The sequence below is a fragment of the Coturnix japonica genome, chromosome 1 (assembly GCF_001577835.2).
Source record: "Coturnix japonica isolate 7356 chromosome 1, Coturnix japonica 2.1, whole genome shotgun sequence".
NCBI lineage: Eukaryota > Metazoa > Chordata > Aves > Galliformes > Phasianidae > Coturnix > Coturnix japonica.
The window spans coordinates 125,295,808-125,316,117 of record NC_029516.1 but is presented as its reverse complement, the minus strand read 5'-3'; the positions used below and the strand labels follow the sequence as shown (position 1 = coordinate 125,316,117).

The 20,310-nt window shown below is 43.1% G+C and overlaps 1 protein-coding gene across 1 annotated transcript; it reads left to right on the top strand.

The window, feature by feature from the left end:
• The first annotated feature begins 1,150 nt into the window (after positions 1-1,150).
• On the top strand, positions 1,151-19,058 carry RAB20 (RAB20, member RAS oncogene family). Its single transcript, XM_015851441.2, has 2 exons — positions 1,151-1,436; positions 17,944-19,058. Exons 1-2 carry the CDS (start codon positions 1,265-1,267, stop codon positions 18,462-18,464), a joined length of 693 nt encoding a protein of 230 aa, XP_015706927.1. The 5' UTR covers positions 1,151-1,264; the 3' UTR covers positions 18,465-19,058.
• Positions 19,059-20,310: the final 1,252 nt, after the last annotated feature.

Genomic DNA, 20,310 nt, shown 5'->3' with positions numbered 1-20,310 from the left:
GCCACGTCTCCACACTGCCAGGAAGGATAATGAACAACCTCACAGTAATTACACGGTGTCCTCAGGTGCTCTAAACCAAAACCAAAACAAAACAAAGCCCCAGACAACGCCCACAGCCTGCCTAGGTGAGCTGCTATCCAAACAGGAACGTGTTACACGTGATTTCCTGTCATTCATACAGAGCACTGTGCTGGACCTGGTGAAGCTGTGCTCCCCAGGCTGGCGGAAGCTTGGACTGCTCAGGACTCAGGACCTGACCTTCTGCATACTGGGAACATGCCCACATTATTCTCCTAAATCCTCCTAGGGATCTGAAACAACATGCAGTGCTCTCTGAGCCTGTTGCAACCTATGATTTGGGGCAAATTCCTATGAAACAGAGATGAACCTTAAAGCAGCATGGTAAGGTGCATCCCTCAGTCAGTCATATGCTGAGGTGCCAGGCTACTGATATCAGTTCTCAACACCAGAAAGAGCTACGTTTCAGCAGTGCGTCAGTAGCAACTCAAACACTGCAAAACCTTGCTAAGACACAGAGATGATTGCTTTAAGTGCTGCAAGCGCCATGACTTAGTAGTGCAAGCAATGCTGTAAATCAATAATGATACTTGAGTTTTTAGGTCTTTTTTTTTTATGATGTGGATAGTAAATCAATGCATGAAGTAGGAGTGTGTACAGCAAAGATCCCTCTGCTGGTATGGGCTTTTTCTGCGCTGGTGCCTGCCATTCGAAAGAGCGGTCGGTAAAAGAGATCAGCAGCTGATCGATTAGTAGTAACTCTGCGACGTGCTCTAACAGCTGCTTCCCCTCCGGCCGCTCTACCCGCTCCCCAGACCCACCACGTCCTCTCAGGAAGTTTTCCCGAGCTGCTGGTAGGCGGAGGGCCGGTTCAACAGGGGCTGCCTGGCTCTGTGGGGATAGAGGGGATAGGGGCGGCTGCAGCTGTGCCCCTAAGCTGGAGTGGGGCTGAGTTAGGGAACCTGCCCGAAGGCCTGCGGGACAGCTCCATCTCCTCGCCGGGCCGAGCCTGAGGCCCGGGGCCACGCAACTCCCGCCTGAGTCCCTCCCCCTGGCGCCGGCCGGGGGAGGAGCGGGGCCGGGCCGGGCCGGGCCGGGCCGGGGGGAGTGGGAGGAGTGGGGAGGAGCAGCGGGGGCGGCCGCGCAGTGGGGCCGGATCGCGGCGGCGGCTCCGGCGGAGCGCCGAGTTGGTGCTGCCCGCGGCGGGGCCGCCTTCGTCCCGCCGCTTCCGGAGCCCGGCGGCGCGATGAAGAAGCCGGACGGGAAGGTGGTGCTGCTGGGGGACATGAACGTGGGTAAGACTTCGCTGCTGCACCGCTACATGGAGCGGCGCTTCCAGGACACCGTCAGCACGGTCGGCGGCGCCTTCTACCTGAAGCAGTGGGGGCCGTACAACATCTCCATCTGGGACACGGCAGGTGGGCTGAGGGGTTGTACGGGTGGGTTGGGCTTTCTCTTGTGCGAGACTTCGGCTTGCCGAGGCTGCACGGGTGGGGGCTGAGCCCCGCTGCCCGAACGGGACGGTTCCTCAGCGACGGTTCCACACGGCAACTGATGCGTCCTGTAGCCCTGCCGTGTTCTATGTACCTCTATGGGGAGGCTGGGGAGGGAAGTTCTCTTGCTGTGTCACTTGGTGTCACCATCTAGTCCAACATGGCTTTTCCTGTGCCAGGAACTGAGAAGGAGGAGGAGGGGGAGCGAAACTGCCGAAGGGTTTGCGTGGAGACTTCTTGGAGGGTGAGGAGGAGACGTGTAGGAGATCTGGCTACTTTGGCTTTACTTTTTGCATTTCTTAGTCTATAACTGCGATGAAGGCTCTGTCAGTAGTTCCACCAAAGTCCTGCCTCACCAAGTCCCTTACACTTGTACACACAGCAATTGAGAACATTAGGAGTAGGAAATGAGGGGTTGCTCCAGCAAAATGCAGTTATACAAGGTTAACTGTACTTTTACATACTTGTAGTATGTTCCTTGTACTAAGGGACATGGTTTAGTGGGGAAATAGGTGGTAGGTGGACAGTTGGGCTGGATGATCTTGGAGGTGTTTTCCAACCTTGATGTTTCTATGAGTGCATGGGCTAATGTTTATAGTCCATGTTGTATTCTGTATATGAATGTCGTGGTTGTCTTTTGTTTAGTTTTCTTTTCTCTTATCAGTGTTATTTTAAGCACTGTCACCTCCGTGGAAGTCATCTGTATTTTATGTTCTGTTTGGATGGTTGTTATTCTGACATGGATTAGGCGTTTGGCTGCAACAAGGTAAACCTTAATGCAAAGGTTTGAGTGTTAGGTGAGTTTATCCATGGTAGCAGTGGTGGATTGTGGGTTAAGTAATATGTGGATATTAGTACTACAACAGTTCCAGTGCCGATCTGAGTTATTTAACATATGTGTCAGTTTTACTCATCACTGTTGATCTTGTATTATTTCTCAATCTGTTATTCAGAAATATCTTTCATTTTTTCCAGAAATGATTAAAACTGTGTGCTAAAAGGTTTAGAGTGTGCGTTGCTGCATTGTTACATGGAAATGTGCATGCTCTGCCAACTTAAGTCTGAAAAGCAAATGAGCTATTCTAGGTGGGAGACTTCTCTTGGCTCTAAGTTCACACCCATCCTTATCCTGGAAAGATCAGCTTCTTAGTCTTATCTGAATCTTTCATATTCTTATCCGCAAGCCTTGAAAATGGGTGTGCAGAAGTTGTTAGACTTGATTTTATATATATATATATATATATATATAAAATAATATAATATATATATATATTTATATATATACATAATCAAGTCTAACAACTTCTGCATAAATATATATATATATAAATGTAAATCATAGCAGCAAGTAATTTGACATTCCCAGTTTTCTGATCAGATGATTAAGAAAAGTCATTTGGATATTGCATCCACCTCAAGGAGCCAAATAAGCCAGACGGGGAAGAATACCTGAGAGAAGCGTTGTTTGCTTTGTTCTTGACACTCTTTCTAGCCATCTGCTCTTGGCTGTTTTCTCCATTGTCAAAGGCTTGGCTAGATGGCCTTGTGTCTGACCCAGCCTGGTTGCTGCTGTTTTCTTGGAGCAGAATAACTTCCTCCTGTGAAAGAACTGGAGGTTGGAGACTCAAGGATGTCAAAGGATATGCGTGTGTATGTGTATTTATATGTGTTTACGTATAGCTATAAAATTTTCTAGACGGTGTTGACAGCAGTTACGTAGTAACCCAAAACTTCCTGCTGGGCATCAGTGGCATGCAGCACTGAGCCAGTATGTAGCCTTTTATCTCTGGTACTGCAAGCACATCCTGAAGTTCTGGTGGTCTCAGCTCTGCTCCTCTTTTAAAAGTACGTGGAATATATGAATAACAACTCTATGAGAGTGTTTGGGATTTTCAGGTCTGTTTTCTGATGCCTTAATATATGAAAAAGAAGAACTTGTGTGTGTGTTAGTTTTCAGTCTCTTTGACTTGACGCTTGTTCATCTGACGTATTAGCAATGCTCCCGGAGGCAAGGTTTCTTAACTGGTAGTAGTCAGTGTCTCCTGCTTTGGTGCCTTGGAACAAAGCAGCAGACCAGTAATTCAATCACAAGTGTGCCATAAAATTCACTTTGTGATCGAAATTATTGCGTTTTAAGACAGAAGTTGCCTTTTGAATTTACCAGCAGAGAGTCATGCAGTGTGATAATGAGGAAACATAAAAGTTAACTTGAAAGACAAACTTCCCTTATTTCCTTCCTCTTGTTTTAAGCTAGCTGTCTGAATGGGAGAATTGATTTGACTTTTCTTCTGTCAGTATTCAGCTATTGAAGAGGCAGAGTTGAACTGTAGTGTTCTGGTTCCTTCCTCAGTCTTTGTGCTTCTTGACTTTGGTTTTTCTTTAAGTGTAGACGTACGCTTCCTTCAGCACGTTTTTCTCCCAGGGAGCAGGTGACTGGTGAAGTTCTCAGGAGGAACGTAGGTTGGCGTGTGACTCACTTCTTTGGAGTACAGGGTTAGCTCAGATAGTTTGGTCTCTCTGCTGCCCCAGAGGCTAAAGTTACTTGGTGCGAACAACTGGAAAATTGCCTGTAGGTGAGAAGGAAACGTGGTCCTCTGTCATGATGAAACAGGAGAGTAGAATTAAAACATGTCCTTTCTTTACAAGGAAGGAGATCAATAGTAGCCACTCTGTTCAATATTCTGCTGTTTCTTGCTTTTGGAAATGGAGAGCTATAGTGGGAGATAAGTTTGCAGATGTTGTTTACTCAGATATGGCTATCTCGCTTTATTGAAGGAGGAATTTTGCTTCTCGTTTATTTTTAGTACTGTCTCTTGAGTGGCGAGTTGTTGGGGAGGCTAAACCATTTGTTTTGTTTATTGTGTTTGATACAGGCCAAGATGAATGCCATGTATGAACCTCTGTGGTAACTTCTGTATTCAGACTCCCACGTTAAATCCATGCTTTGCATGTGGTATTTAATAATATCAGGCAGTGTGACTCCACTGGTCTAGCCAAAGTGGGAAATGACTTTATGCTTCAAGGAGACTCTTCAAATCATATCAGTAACCTGAGCTTTGTTCCTGGCTAAAGCTGTGTGGTGTTTTGCCATGACATTGTTCATGTTCATCAAGCCATAGCTGAGGTTTGCAGTGTTGGAGTCCTTGGTACCATGTCAGCTTCGGTAATAGAAGGCGTTGTCTTTTTTTGCTAATTTGTGCTTAAGCGAGGCCTGAGTGTTAAAGAACAAGTATGTATTCATGTCATCTTCTGTTGACTGTGTAGGCTTCTATTTTTTCCTTCAGAAGGAAGGAGACAGTGGGTGCTTAAAATACGGGTAGACAACTTGTTACTTCCATAGGTTTCCAATTACTTCGAGCATGGTACAGGATAGGCAACCGGTAGTTTGTTCTGTAGCTTTCCAATTTGAGTGTTTGTGTACGTTGAGTGCTCTTCTTGATTCACCTATGCTTAGGTACACGTTATGGTGCACAAATCTCAAACCTAGGGAGACTCTCAGTCAGTTCCACGCTGCTTTGGCCAAGCTGCTCCTGGTAGTTGAGCTAATTTGTGTATTTTTACTTCACACTGCAATTACGTATCATAGTTTAGTTGTCTGGTGCACAGCAGTTGTTTGGTACAGTCTTGTGTTGAAGCCTGTAGGCACGTGAGCTTCCAGGAGATTTTTTCCTATGGCATTGTTTCACTACTGAACTGAAGGTGAACTTGGTCATTCCTTGTCTGGGTCATGCTGTAGTGTTGCAAAACGTCTGAACAAGTAACCTTTGTTTCTGTCTCTGTAAGGAAAGTTACTGGGTCTGTGGTGGATACTTCTGGGGCTGTTACAAGTTAGGGAATATAAAGAGTCATTTTTGTCTCCCAAGTCCGACTGATTAGATCAGAACATTGTGTAGAACATCCTGAGATTAGATCATCAGGTGTCCAACTTGTGATAAATTACTTTCTCTGCTTTGCTCGTGTTACACTTTGTAACTTCACATGCAGATGTAGGGTTTTAGAGAAGGAGACTCGAACTTGGTGATTAAGCTTAGTTTACCCAGGTGGTACCACTGAGAGCAGAGGTGGTTAAAGGATTAGAGGGTTCCCCTCTGAATGTGACCAAACTGTCAATGCAAGTAAATTGCCAGGCTTCAGAACAGGAGACTGAGGACAGTATCTCTTAGGACAGCCAACTCAAAAAGCATATGCAAGATTTTCTAATGTTACTAGGCTATCTTTGTATGGAAAAAAAAACAAATCCAGAGAAGAACCTCATAATACTGTTTTTAAGGGGAGATAGATCATTAGATGTGAATGAATATTCAGCTGTATCTGTCCCATCTCTTAGGAAACCAAATGGAGTTGAAGTGGGCTTTGCATGGGCCATCCAGAAGCCAGTCATGGAAGGACTCTGCTGCCAAGCCTAAACACCTGTCTTTCTGTTTGCTAGCAGTGAGAGCCCACTTCTTCTCCCTGTTTCAGCTCTTTCAAATTCTTCTTTTTTCTATCATGAAAGTAACTCATCATACCTCAACTACAGAGAATACAATTTTTCTTCTTTTTCTGGTCTTCAGTTTAATGGGTTTGAGATTGGAATAATTTTGTTCATTAACAGTTAAGTATGTGGTATAAATACTTCTGCCTGTTCTCTCAGCCTCTCCTGTCCTCAGCTGATCTAATGGCATTTCTTTCTGTAACTCATTATGTGATTTAATATTCCTAACCATGGATTTTGTACTAAAGAGCAGAATACAGAGAAGAGGTGTTTTCCAGCCATCCAGCTGCTCCTGTGTACTTGGTTTAAAAGTAATGGTTTTCATTACTGCTGAAATAGCAAGGACGTGTTTGTTTTAGCATTTGCAGCTGATGACTGCTTAAGAACTTTCAGTCATATAAATTATTCATCTGTAGATGGTTAAATATTTGAGATTTTATTCTTCTCTTTGTAAAGCAAAGGATGACTTAGGCTTTCAGGCAAATGTTCCTGTAAAAATGTTAACTAGGCATCTCAATGGCTTACTAGGAGAGGCAAGTAAATGAAGTGCAGTATACCCCCCGAAGGACGTGAATAAAAAGTTATGTGCATTGAAATGGTTAGCAAAGAAATGTCTAAAATGCGTATTTATTCCTTTATGTGGTCAACCTGCTTACAGTCACGTTCTCAGTCCGCTAAAGGACAGCAATGTAAAAAGGTGCACACCTGGTGTTGTGCCCTTGTTGAGCTGACCTTCATGGAGCTCTCCTCCCGTGTCCCCAGGGGTTTCGGCTGCCCGACTTCCCTGTCTGTCTGCTCCTTGCAACACTTTATGCTGTGGAAGTTCTCAAAGTTCACTTTCTGTTCTTCAAAGTGATGTCTGTCATCTACGTGTACAAATCTGTTGTTACTCTTGCAACTATTAACTGCTGAACCTAGAATGAAAGAAGTAATATTATGGTTATATTTTAGGGTTTTTCGTTTATTTGTTCCCGTTTCTTCTGCTGCCTTTTGCTCTCAAAGAGAGCAAACATTTTGGATCCTGACATGAATGAATCCATAGTGGTTTATAGAGTAATAAAAAACAACAACTACCTCAAAACAAGCAAAGAAAGAGCTCTATGCAGTTGAGTCATCACCTTCTAAGCTTTGTAGAAGGGATCATCAAATCTCTTGGGTGGCTGCAAGTGGGACACATTGTAAGAAATAACTGATAAAATGAGGACTTTTTCCTTAATCTTCCCTGAGAAGCTGTTACAGGCTGTTGCTTACTTAAAATAAATCTTTAGTGATACTGGAAATGCCTTAGACCACTCACCCTTCTCTGGCCCCTGCCCTTATAATTACTTCTTATTTTTATGAGGAGGAAAAAGCACTCTATCAGACTTTCTGTAGGCCGTCAGCTTTCCCTCCCACAGCAGACAGCTCCATGTGTCATGCTCCTATTGTTCCCCTTATCTCCTTTCCTCTTGTAGCATTCTGTGCCCTTTCCATGTCATCCTGCTCATCTTCGTGGTTTCTGTTAAACATTGGAGGCCCGGTGGCAGATGCTGCCTTCTCTCTTTGACCTAGAGAAGCTTCCCTATCCTCTTTAAAGTGAAAAAAAAAGATTTTAGTGTCACTGTTACTCCCATTGTGCCAGGCTGGATAACATTTATAAGTCAAAATTGATGTTTACTGTGCCTGTTTTATGCTTTTGGTTTCTTTAATTAAATGTATCCATGCAGTGAGTACTAAATATGCTCTTAAAGTACAGGCAGAGAAGCCTGAAGTGGAACTGAAAGGAAGAAGTGCTGGAAATGCAAAGCTACATCTTCACCTTGGCCAGCATGTGTTCTGAGAGCAGAAGTCCTCTACCATGCGATAAAGATTATTTGAATGTGGTGAGCCTTTCTCATAAGAGCCAGGAGGCAGCTGTTTGGTACAGCTCTGCTTTTGGTGCTTGCTGAGGACAGCCTTTTGGGTCAGTGGGACTTCTGCTGAGCAGCAGCTCTCCAGAGACAGCTGGTGAGGAAGACTGCAGCTGAACTTAAGCTGGTTGTGATTTGTGATGGGTAGGAGCAGTTGTAGTTTTCTTGAAGATAAATTCTGCATGATTGAGTCGTGTATGGTCTTCATTGAGAATCTGCCTATGAATGAATTGATATTGGAACTAATAATTAAAAACATGACTATTGAGTGAGACTAGGCTTATGTCCCTTGTTACTAATATGATGTACATCATAGAATGGCTTGGGTTGGAAAAGACTTCAACCAGATCTAGGTTTATGGAAGTAACCTGTGGAAGTAATGCTTGAGGTTCTGTCCAGGTATGACTTAGTAAGTAATTTCATCTCCAAAAGGAACCGTGGCCAATGTATTCAGGGCAAAAGCAGCCCTTTCCAAATGCTCCAGGGTACCAGTGTCTGTCCCAAACAAAGCCATGCTGTCCCTAATTAATATGTGTTTATTAAGTTGATGGTATTTCCTCACTCAAAGAATGGTATGATGTATCATATTGTAGTGACTTGGAGTGTACGTAATTGCTCTCCAAAAACCAAACCAAAACAAAAACACCCAAAACAACAATCAAAGAACATTAAGGGGAATTTAGAAGATTAAAAAGGATGTTGTAAAAAGGACTAAGGGAAAAGCAAAATATCTAATGACGAGGCTGAATAACCCAAGTAAACTTTAAAACAGGAATAAAAATGAAGAAAAACAGGAAGCATTTCTCATCTGTGTGGGTATAGGCAGACACTGACTTGCTAACTGCCTTCCCTGAGAGCTAATAGGGGTTCAGAGGGCTTTTTGGTGTAATTTAGGGAGGGTGATCTCAATTAACCCCACCCATCTCTGATTTTTGTTTTAAATATCACACCTGTATCAATGTTTGCTTGAGTGAATTGGAAGCCAAGTTGACTTGCCAGCAACTTGTTGAGCAATATGAAATACCCAGCATGTGTGGAGTGATCTCCAGGGCCCTGAGCTGTGCTAAAACAAACCCAGCCATGCATTCCTGCCTGAGCTAAGGACCAGCTCTCCTTTTGGAGAGCAAACATTGAGAGGGATTGTGGGTTCCGAAGATCTCCTGTCTGCAGATAAGGAGTCAGAACCAAACTCTGCACATAGAGGTGGGAACATCTGTAGTGACTCTTCCTCTGTGGGAAGGAGTTGTAAGGAAAAAGTATCAGTTTTCAGATACTGGAAAGGAAAACAAGCTGCTTTTAGAGTTAGTATTGTGGCAAATGAATTGCTGTTCTGCAGGAGTCACGTTTCTTTGAGGTGATGAAGTGGCGCTCCAGAGGATATTATGGGGAAAGGGCTTCTTGCGCAACCCAGGGTTGAGTCTTGCATGGCTGGGGTGGTTCCATGCCCCTCTGTGTAACAAGCCTTATTTCCTTCACTGAGCAATAGCTGCCTGTGAAGCAGCTAAGGACTCTATGCTATTGCTTCCCACAGAGCTCTTCCAAAGTAAATTCGAAGTGTGTTGGGCTTTTTTTTTTTTCTCTCATCTAAAAATAGAGAAATACCAGGGACAAAAATTTTTGGCACAAAACATGCTGTATACCATGGTTAAGAACATTCTTCTATGTAATGTTTTGTGCTATAATAACATATGATTAAAATGTGTATGCAACAGAACAGATTCCATTGTGCCCCAGAAAAGTTTAAATTAGTTCCTGGTCTAAATCTTGTATGGAATAGAGATCTTCTCTGATAGTGTTCATCCTTCATTTTATAGGAGCTGTGCAGTTCCTTTGGCTGGTGAAGGCATTCCTGATTTGATATCACGAACGTGCACTTAGTCCAAAGACACTCAGCTTGTAAGCCTCTGTATAAAAATAGGCAGGCTAAACAAATGCATACTGTTGCAAGTGAAGGTAGACTGACTGCCAAGCTAGATTTTGTTCAGGCAACAGTCTGTATTTGTTACAAGGTCCAGTGACCTGGTAGCAGATGGCAAACTGAACCCTTGGTATTTTGTGCTGTCCTGGAGCCCAAAAGCTGTTCTGAGAAGTGTATGAAGTGTGGAGGGCGATGAAAGCTGTGAAGGATTCAAGTGACTACATAGTGACGCTGTTCTGTGGTCTTGGTTACTTGTAGAGTAATACAGGAAGTAATACCCTCTTTTTTGGAAGAGGGTATTTTCAGAGCTTATAAAAAATCAGTCTGAAAGCTGAAATATAGCAGATTTGTGGGATATTAACTGCTCTGGCTGGTTTATGAAACACAAATTCTTCCTCCATCACAAGGTGAGGGCTAAGTGAAATCTATCATCATTGTTATGCAGGAGGTGAGACTCAAATGAGGATTACATTTGCTTATCTCTGATTTTACTCTGTGAATCCTCTTCTTTCCTCTCTTCTTTGTTAGCTCCATCTCCTTCCTCCTGTAAATGTGTGCAGCAGGTCTGTTTTTGGGAACCAGTAAATGGAAGTCTTTATTGCCAGTTATGGAGTGAAAATTTTCAAGGCTGGATTGGAAGAGTGCCTGGCTGAAACTAAGTAGTATGATTAATATGAGAACTGAAAAGGTGACCGAGTGATTGTTGTATCTGAGGTGTGGATGAGTCACTTCTGTGACTTATTGTACTTTGAGGGATATAATGGTGGACTGAGCTGTACAGATGTCAGCTGCTAGGCACCCGCTTTAACTGCCTTTAGATTAAGAAGCTTTTACTTAAAATCACGTTTCTTCCAACCTGTCTTACTGTTAACTGTCCAAAAAAAAAAAAAAAAAAAAAAGCATAAAAAAAATCCAACCCAACCAGCAAACCAAAGCATAAAACCCCACAAAACCTACCGACAACCTCCATTATGTTTAGTTGTGGATTCTTCAAAGGCGTGCTGTGAGTTAAGCTCACGTCTTTTGAGTCATTTCGTTAGTGTAAAAGAAAGTGTTGACTAGGCATTCATTTTGGGGCTTCTGCTATCCAGAAAGATAACCTCAGAGGCTGCTAAATAGAACTAACCCTGTAGCAAACGTTACCATTTTTCTTTCTTTTTTCTGATATTTTCAGTAAATGGATTTTTGTGCGTGCCCTTTTGTCGCAACAAGACGTCATCTTCAGCCAAAACTCAGATGATCTTGTAGATCATTAACTGACTCCTTAGGGCCCTTGGCATGTGACTCAGAGTGCACTATGCGGACGTGGTTCTTGAGTAACTTTCCACTGCGCTATTTGCCCTAACAATAACAGGCCCATTTAAGCGAACTTCTTTGGAAGAATTGCTGGATGTGAATTGTGCCACAGTGTATCACTTCTGAAACGCTAATCAAAGGGATGCTTTAATAGCCATTAAGCTATCAGTTGAAACTGCTTGAACAGTTCGTACATTCCAGTCTTGAGGAGGAAGTGCTGTTCTCAGAAGGATGGAGAAGGATGGTGACAGTTCCCCAGCTGGTGAAAGCTGCCATGGGAGGGGCTGTGCTATTATCACTCTGTGTGCATGTAGTAAAAAAAGGAAACAAAGCCAAAATATAGTTATAAGCATTTTTTCCTGATGGAAACCGTAAGAAGAGAAACAAATAAAGCACAGTTTCTGCTATTGTTTGTTTTAGCTTGTTTGTAATGTGACTCTCCTGTTTAAAAGGCTAGGAATAAGCTTGAATATCTAAAGGAATATAAGAAGTGCTAATATTAGAAAATTAATCCTCTTATGAGAAGGTTCCTATTTTAGAAGACAGGTGACATGACTACAATTTTGGGGCAAAATCTTTTACCTGTTTTGTATTTGGTCACCTCCTGTGAAACACAGGCAGCAGAACTTATTTATGGTGTACCAGTTATTTTTAGCTCAGTTATTATATTTAAAGGGGAGGAGGAAGGAGTAGGCAAAGAAATCGGGTTTTTGCTGTTTGTCATTAAATGAATCAATATTCTTTAGTTGTAGGATGTACTGAATGGCCCCAGCTCTCTTAGCTTGTCCTCATAGGTGAGGTGTTTTATCCCTTGAATCATTTGGGTTACCATTACTGTAGCAATAAATAACACTCATTCAATTATTCTGTCTCCTTGTTAGTAACAGATGCAAGCAGTCGCTACTTCTCAACTCCTAAACTCTGCAGGATAATGAAAGTGTAATCTGTAAGTAAACAACAGAAGAACGGAATGCAGTTGTACACCCATCATTTTCACACAGTTATTTTTGGTGTGTCCGTGATGCTGAGTTAAGGAACACTACATCTGTAAGCTCCAAAGGGCTGCACAAACCCAGTCATATACTATGTTGAGATCTCTTCCTTGGCAGTTTGGCTTTGGTGGATTTTCTTCATAAACGTATTGAATTGTTTTCCTTTGTTCTTTGTTCACATAACCAACACAGCTGTTATTTTCTTCTTCCCCACAGAACTCTTTCTACTTTACAAGATGAAAGTGAAACCCTTTGGGTATTAAGATCTGTACTTTCCCGTGTTTGAATTATGTTCTTTTTTGGCCAAGATATCCGTAGCTTGATAACTTAAATAGTAGCTCCTGAAGTAAAGTGCAGTTCACGCCTTGAGCATTGATTAATTTCTGAGCAGCAAGAACTAACAAAATCGATGCGTCTTGATTTTCAGTTGAGCTTGAGGTCTGTGTGTTCTGAAGCTTCCATAGGCACAATTACATTCTATAACGGTGTGAATGTATTCTGCTAGGTGAAGGTGGAGCTTAAATGAACTTTCTGGTTACTCAACATTCAGTGGCTTCATATATATATATTTTTTTTTTTGTTTGTTTTTGTTTTGTTTGTTTGCTTGTTTGTTTTTCCTTCCCCAAAGACTTTTATTCTGTAGGGAATTTTGTCTGGGAGCAAACCCAAATGTTGGCATTTCAAATGGATTGGGAAATCGGGTATTCAGACAGCTTCTGGGTATGTAAAAAATTGAGCTATCTGGTGTTTTCAGACTCATTTGTTTCCCCTAATTCCTACTTACGTCCTCCATGTTAATCCTTTGTGATGGAGGGCTTTACTTTTATCCCCAGGTAACCACAAGCACAGTCCAGTTCATCTTAATAAAGTTCCGGACTTTCAGGGAAACATGATAAAGCTGCCTAGAAGGAATAAATTTCAGTATTTGAACGAGAAGTGAAGAACTTTGACTTCATCAAGTGTTAGAACCCTGCAGCCCGGGTCACTTGTGGGCAGGGGAATTTTCCTGAAGCCTGCAAGGGCATTATTGCTTGTTCTTTGATAGTCTCCATATAGCCTGGTGTACGTACACAGGCAGCTTGGTTTCTAGCCAAATTGTTGCCCTGGATGTCATGTAAAGGGTCATAACTTTACTGCTCTATCTGCAAACAGAAGGAAATGTGTTTCTTGAGAAGGATCTTCTTTGTCTAGACTTGTGATCACACGGATGGTCCCGCTGAAGCAACTCAATAGAGTCAGGATCACCCTTTAAACCTTCTTCTCACTGCAGCTGAACCCTCATTTCTTTCTGGTGCTGTTCTCTGTGCTGTCTTGTGGATATCATATTTCTCTCTCTTTTTTCTTTCTTTATTTTTTTTTTCCCTGTCTTGGCTATCTCCTTCAGGCACAGTTTCTGTCTCACTTTGTACGTGCTTGGATTCAGACCCTCCTTGAAAAAAAAAAAAGAAAAAGAGATTTAGAAATCAAAAGGGAAAACGCAGCAGATATGTTATGTTTATGTTATTTCCTCTTGACTTCTGCTTGGATTATAATCCTGCTTAAACTACAATGAAAAGCCTTGGAAGAGATCTGGTCCTACGGGCTGTCTCCAAAGCCCTCTTGTTAATTTTAGATGCAGTACCACTCACCTTTGCCTACTTTTTCACTCTACATATTTAATTCAGAAACTCAGACACCTTTCAGACTTTGGCATCAGAATAACAACATCACTGTTTTTCAGTGCTTTCTGGAAGACATTTTTAGCTCCTTAGTATTTGTGGTGTTTTATTCCCTCAAGACTTAAGGTAAAAGGCTGCTTTGCATTCTTCTGTGTGCTCAACACTGAGGGGTTTAAAACTTGTTCTTCCAGTGCAGGATTTCTTGGAACTATGTGTGGGAAGTTGAGTTGCTTTAGAAGGTGCTGTGAAAACCTTTGAAGAGGTGGTAGGTGAGAAACGGGTTCAGATCTGTCTGGAGGATATATTCTACCCTCCCAAACATCAGCAACACTTCAGAGGCTGCTTGGGCTCTCACCCAAGGAACGGCAAGCAGGGTGCTGTAGGAGGCTGGCTGGCCAAGCCATCCACCTCTGCTCTTAGCCATCTTCAATTTGAGCCTTGCTCATTTCTCATCCCTGCCTCTTTCGAGGTCTGCTTTTCCCTTCTTTCTCCCATGGAATCCTTATGAACTTTGTGGTGCTGAAGTCAGTTTGGATTTTGAGCTCATCGGCTGTGCTGCTTCTGGGTGTGCGATGCCTCTATTGCATGTGCTTTCTGGAAGAGCCTCTGTAATACAAATGGTGCTGCAGATAATTACATGCCCATTGGAGTTGTTAAACTGATATAAATAAGGCAAAAAATTTGAAAATAAAAAAGAAAAATGGAAGTTAATTTTAGTTGCTCAGCTTTAAAAGTTTCCTTAGTATTCCTCTGATGTTGATTTGGTTGTACTTGCAATTCCTTTGACTGTAAATTATTTGATATAAGTCCTCTCTTTTCTGTTGCTTTTCTTATTCTGTGGTAGTGAATTTGCTTAAATATTTGAGTTGGCTTTTACTGTTTAAGTGAGCTGACTGTGTAAAAAGACATCTTGTTGGAGTGGGACCCATTGGTTCCAGACCAAGAAATAACTGACCCAACAAAGGGGGTGGCTGACTGCTTTAGCAGGGGGGTTGGACTCCATGATCCCCAGAGGTCCCTTCCAACCCTGACGATTCTATGACTGTGCGATAAGGTTTTTCTCATTAATGTCTGATACAGTTTTGGCTTTTATTACATTGGCTGACACCTCCAGGAATAGCCAAAACACAAATTTAAATGCTTTGGGTAATTCTGGGGACGTTCTGCCTACAGGGGGGCATTCCAGCCCTTGAGTGCTGCAAGTGATGTGTACAAGGAGATTAAAGCAGAAGTGAGTTATGTATTTTTCCTGCATGTTTAAGTAGATTGTGTTGCGTGGGTGAGTGAGAAAGACTGCCCGTAATTCCTCTGATATAATTAATCCCTTATGCAAAGCAAATTCTTCCTTTTGCTTTTTTCCCCCCTTTTCAACAATATGCTAGTTGTAGTAACAGTCAGTTTGTAGCTAAAATGTAATTGTGTCATAGTTTATATTATATTGTACAAGATTAGATTAGCATACAAATTCTATAAAACAAGCAGTAGTATTGTTCTACTATTCAGTTGCTGCAGCAAATGATTGTGGGGGCTGGATTTTATAGCTTAGGCATCTCAAGTGGGAGAATGGGGAGAATATATGTTCCATTGTGGCTTCCAGACCACAGTGTAATCGGGATTTTGAGGGAAACAAAGTAGGTCATGGCACAAACTTCTGCTGAAAAATGACAGGCTTCTAAAGACTCAGCTATAGTGTGACTGAAAGCACAAATCTGGATGTGGGATTAGAGTGAAAAGTGGGAAAGCAGTGACCGCCCCTACACCCCCATCTTCCTCACCCTTACCAAGCAAGAGCATCTCTTTTCTTTTTTTCTTTCTTTTCTTCTTTCCACGTTCCTGGTTAAAGAACTTCTTTTTGCTGGAGTAAAGCAAATCAGAAGTTACACAAAATTGCCCAGATGCAGTTCTCTATAAACTTTGCCTAATGCTTTCATAGAATCATAGAATCACCAAGGTTGGAAAAGACCTAAAAGATCATCCAGTCCAACCGTTTTCTGAATGCCATTCATTGAACTTTTGACCGCTGAAATATCATATGACAGTAATTTCCTATTATTCACTGTGTAAGGAAGTATTTTAAAGTATTCTAACTACATGCATGCTTTTTTGATGAGAGATCCTCATTTTTTTATGTCACAAGAAAGGAATGGAGACTACACATGAATCTGTGTATGGTCATCCATTTATACTCCTTTTCAGTTATTCGCCACAAAGATACCACTGTTTTTACTCACGCAAAGGTTTTTGTATTTCCGAGCATCTTTAGCATCTTCCTTTGCATCTCTTCATGTTTTCCTAATGTACACTGACCTGTGTTTTTAAAGCACGAGTTTCTGCCTTTCCCATTCAGTAGTCATTTGCAATGATTTCACGACACTGTTACTCTTAGTGATCAGTAGCTTCCTGCAAAAAAGACCCCACAAAGGTAATCAGATAATTTCCAGACCTTCTGTAAATGGAGGGCCTGTGTGAAAAGGCTATATGAAAAGAGTCAATCAGTTATGATGTTTGAAAGACTGTAGTCGGAGTCACCTTCTTGGCTGTCTCCTTTTCTTTGCTCAGTCACAGTTTTGTTTGGTAGTGACCGAACATTGGTCCCGATGGCATTTGAAATGTGGTGCATTTGATCTTTTTCTCCATCCAGTTCTGGGAATAAAAGTGAAGGTGCGGGAGCAAAATTCCATATGCTGTAGATGCGTAGGGAAAGCTGCAGTTCCCTGTAGGAAAGGAAAAAAGTGGGATAGGTGTATACTGCGCCATATACTAAAGATCAGGAGTCTCTTCCTGTAAAGCCAGTATATGTAAGATCTGGGAATGGGTAACGTGCGACTAAACTGCTTTCAGTTGCAGGAGTGTAGGAGCTGGGAGGAACCTCTGGAGATCCATCTAGTCTAGCCTCCTGCTAAAGCAGGTTCCCTAGAGCAGGTCACACAGGAAAGCGTCCAAGTGGATTTTATGTATTTCCAGAGAAGGAAACTCCACAGCCTCTCTGTGACAGCCTGCTCCAGTGCTCTGTCTCATTTAAGTTCCCTGTCATGTTCAGATGGAACTTCCTGTGTTCCAGTTTGTGTCCACCACCCCTCATCCTGTCACTGGGCACCACTGAAGAGAGCCTAGCCCCATCCTCTTGACTACTGCATTTTACATATTCATAAGAGTTGAGAAGATTGCCTCTCTCTTCTCTGGGCTGACTAGCCTCAGGTCTCTCAGCCTTTCCTCATACAGGAGGTGTTCCAGGCCCCTAATCATCCTTACTGATCTCCACTGGACTCTAGAAGTTCCCCGTCTTTCTTGAACCAGAGAGCCTAGAACTGGACACAATACTTCAGATGTGGCCTCACCAGGGCAGAGCAGAGGGGAATGATCGCATCCCTTGACCTACTGGCCACGCTCTTTTTAATGCACCCCAGGATGCCATTGTCCTTCTTGATCTCAAGGGCACGCTGCTGGCTCATGGCCAACCTGTCATCCACCAGGTCTACTCAGGTTGTTCTCTGCAGAGCTGCTTTCCAGCAGATCAACCCCCAACACTTGCCTTTCTGGAACCTCTTCAGGTTCCTCTTTGCCCAGCTATCTAGTCTGTCCAGGTCTTGCTGACACACAAGAAAGCTGTGCTGCCATTCAGCCATGCCTCCTGGCTTTTTATCATCGGCAAACTTGCTGAGGGTATGCTCTATCCCTTCATACAGGTCATTGATGAAGATGTTAAACAAGACCGCAGGATCCTGAACCCTGCTACTCATCATTGCTGCAGCCAAGGCTGCCACCAACTCTCAGAATCTGAGAAGTGAATTGCTAACTTTGATCCAAGTTTATCAAGTCTAGTTATGAGTTGTAGCAGAATTCAACAGTGTAGAACGTATTTTGCATCTATAAATGACTGTATAGGTGCAATGGGCCATATGTTTATGTGAGAAGGTCGGTCATTCATGGGGCATAAAGAAATATGCAATTTTGTTTGTTTGCTTGTTTTTCTTCTTGCAGTTGTGTTTGCTTTGCCACTCTTGCATGGTTGCTCATCTTTACAGATTCCCTGCTCTGAATCAGCGTGCATTGAGCTGAGCTGCTCTGTGGCACTGTTGCACTCTTAAGGGAAAGAAAGAAAGGGGGAAAAAAACCTTACCATTGTGTCTAATTGGTCTGAATTAAGTTGGTTGGTAATGCAGCTTCCAGCACACTAACTTATGTTGCATTTAAACCTTTGCCAGGCCGGGAGCAGTTTCATGGCCTGGGATCCATGTACTGCAGAGGAGCAGCCGCTGTCATCCTGACATATGACGTGAACAGCCTGCAGAGCCTGGTGGAGCTGGAGGACAGGTTCCTGGCACTGACAGATAGCGCCAGTGCTGACTGCATCTTTGCTATCGTTGGGAATAAAGTGGACCTCAGCGATGACTGTGCTTCGCCACCTGATGAAAACAGACCTGAGAAGGCCATTGCTGGCTGCAGCTCAAAGGTCCGAAAACAAGTCCGTGTGGAGGATGCGATTGCGCTCTATAAGAAGATACTGAAATACAAAATGCTGGATGAGAAGGATGTGCCAGCAGCTGAGAAAATGTGCTTTGAGACCAGCGCAAAAACAGGATATAAGGTGGACTACCTCTTTGAAACGGTGTTTGACATGGTTGTACCAATAATCGTACGGCAGAAAGCTGAGGGGCCACCGCAGACTGTAGACATTACTGACTACAAACCGGCCAAAAGGACAAAATCCAGCTGTTGTGCCTGAAACAGTTATGTGGCAGAAAAAAGGGGGGGGGACTGCTGGGGCAAACAGAGGAGTGTTTGCAGCACACCAGAGAGGAAAAAGCAAAGAATAAATAGACTGTAATGGCTTATGTGGAAGAAAAAAAGCCACAACCCCAAAACAAAACAGGAAAAAAAAACCACCACAGAGTCTCCTGAGCATTAAATGGGGAACTCTGCATATGAGAATGAGAGTGAAATGATGGAGGACGTACCAGTTTCCAAGGGCTCTGTAGGCAACTTGTGTGGGTCCATTTGGTAGTGACAATCATCTGAGCAGCTTAGAAGAAGTCTTATTTTTTAATGACTCACCACTTCATGTTACATGTAAACAATCTGTCTGTATGATCTATGCAGCTTCCAAATGGTTATCATCTTTTCCCTTGTGATTCTGATTTTGGAAGATGGAATGTGTGGTATTTTTTTTATTCTTAAAAAAAGAAAAAAAAAGAAAAGAAAATCCAGGTATAATTTATATTTGTAGCTAATAAAGAAATTACTGTCATCTCATGTCAGGTCCGACATTGTAAGATTCAGAAGCTGTGCTATTAAAATCACTGTGGATGTGTACTGTTAATATGGAGGCTTTGTTACTGCGAATTCTGATGTGGGCATTCACGTACTCTCAAGCAGCATCACAGACCTTACTGCTCTATCTAGAGGCTTCAGGAGGAAGTTTTCTCCTTTGTTTGTCTCCTGTAGTTCTTTTTCATGGCTAAAGCAGGACAAGTAGGAAAAGAAACTCCCTTTGTACAATAGAAAGCACACCAAGGATCGCTAATGAGGTCTGTGGCATCTCTTCTTCCTGCAGTAAAGAGGAGGGGCTTCATACTGCTCCTAGAGCTTCCCAACCGGTGTCCCACTGAATACTATATATGTTTCCAGTTCTGCAGGTTCTTCTGCAGGGTCTCCTTCATCTCCCTACAGACGCTTCTGGCATCATTTCTCAAAGCTAGAAGGTTAGCTGTTCATACGGGTTGTTGTCTTTCTTTGTCCTACCCAGTTCATGGTTGTTTGGTACATTCCCAAACAGCTGAGCTCCATTTGACAGCACAGTGTTGATGTGCACGTATCCTAGTTTTCATGTCTTAGTAACCTCCCCAGCTAATGTGTGGTCACGTGGATCACTGCAGAAAAGAGCAGATGCTTCAGGAAGGTAAAATGGTGCAGGAGAGCTGCTATCCTGATATGGTTTGGGGTTCTGCAGTTTCAGTGAGCCCGGGGGTGCCACCAGCACAGAGGCTGCAGTGAGTGCCATCACCTGTGGTGATGGGAGGAGGCTGCACAGGGGAATTTTTGACACCAGGCAAGTAGTGGCTGAGCTCCCCAGACAGTCAAAATTCCAATCCCCTGAGCGCTGAGGCAGTATGTGGCTGTGCCCTTTGGGCACGTCTTGGCAGTGTCCCTCCTTAATGCCAGCTCTTCCATGTTCTGCCAAGTGTGGTGTATTACCCTGCCCTCCCAAGGCTGCTTTTCTCATTAACAATTCCACTGCATGGCCTTGACTCAAGCCTTTCACGGCTGTGCATGGGGATGCCTCTTCATGTGGGTTGGCAGTGTTGTATGAAGCTCTGCCTGTCCTGCTGGGGACAAGGAAACTCATTTTCCAAGTATTTATTGTTCCCTCTTTGCCTTATTATGTTTGTCCAGGTTATATGGAGAGTGCAGATAGCAAAGCAGACGCTATTTTTGGTGACACCAGGTGACCATGAGCCGTGGGCCTGCCTGTACCAGCTGTGCCGGGCTGCGACCTGAAGGGTAGGGCTGGATGGTGCAGGCAAGGGAGAGTCTGCAGCCAAGGCTGGGCTGTGCCCTTCTCCATGTCACAG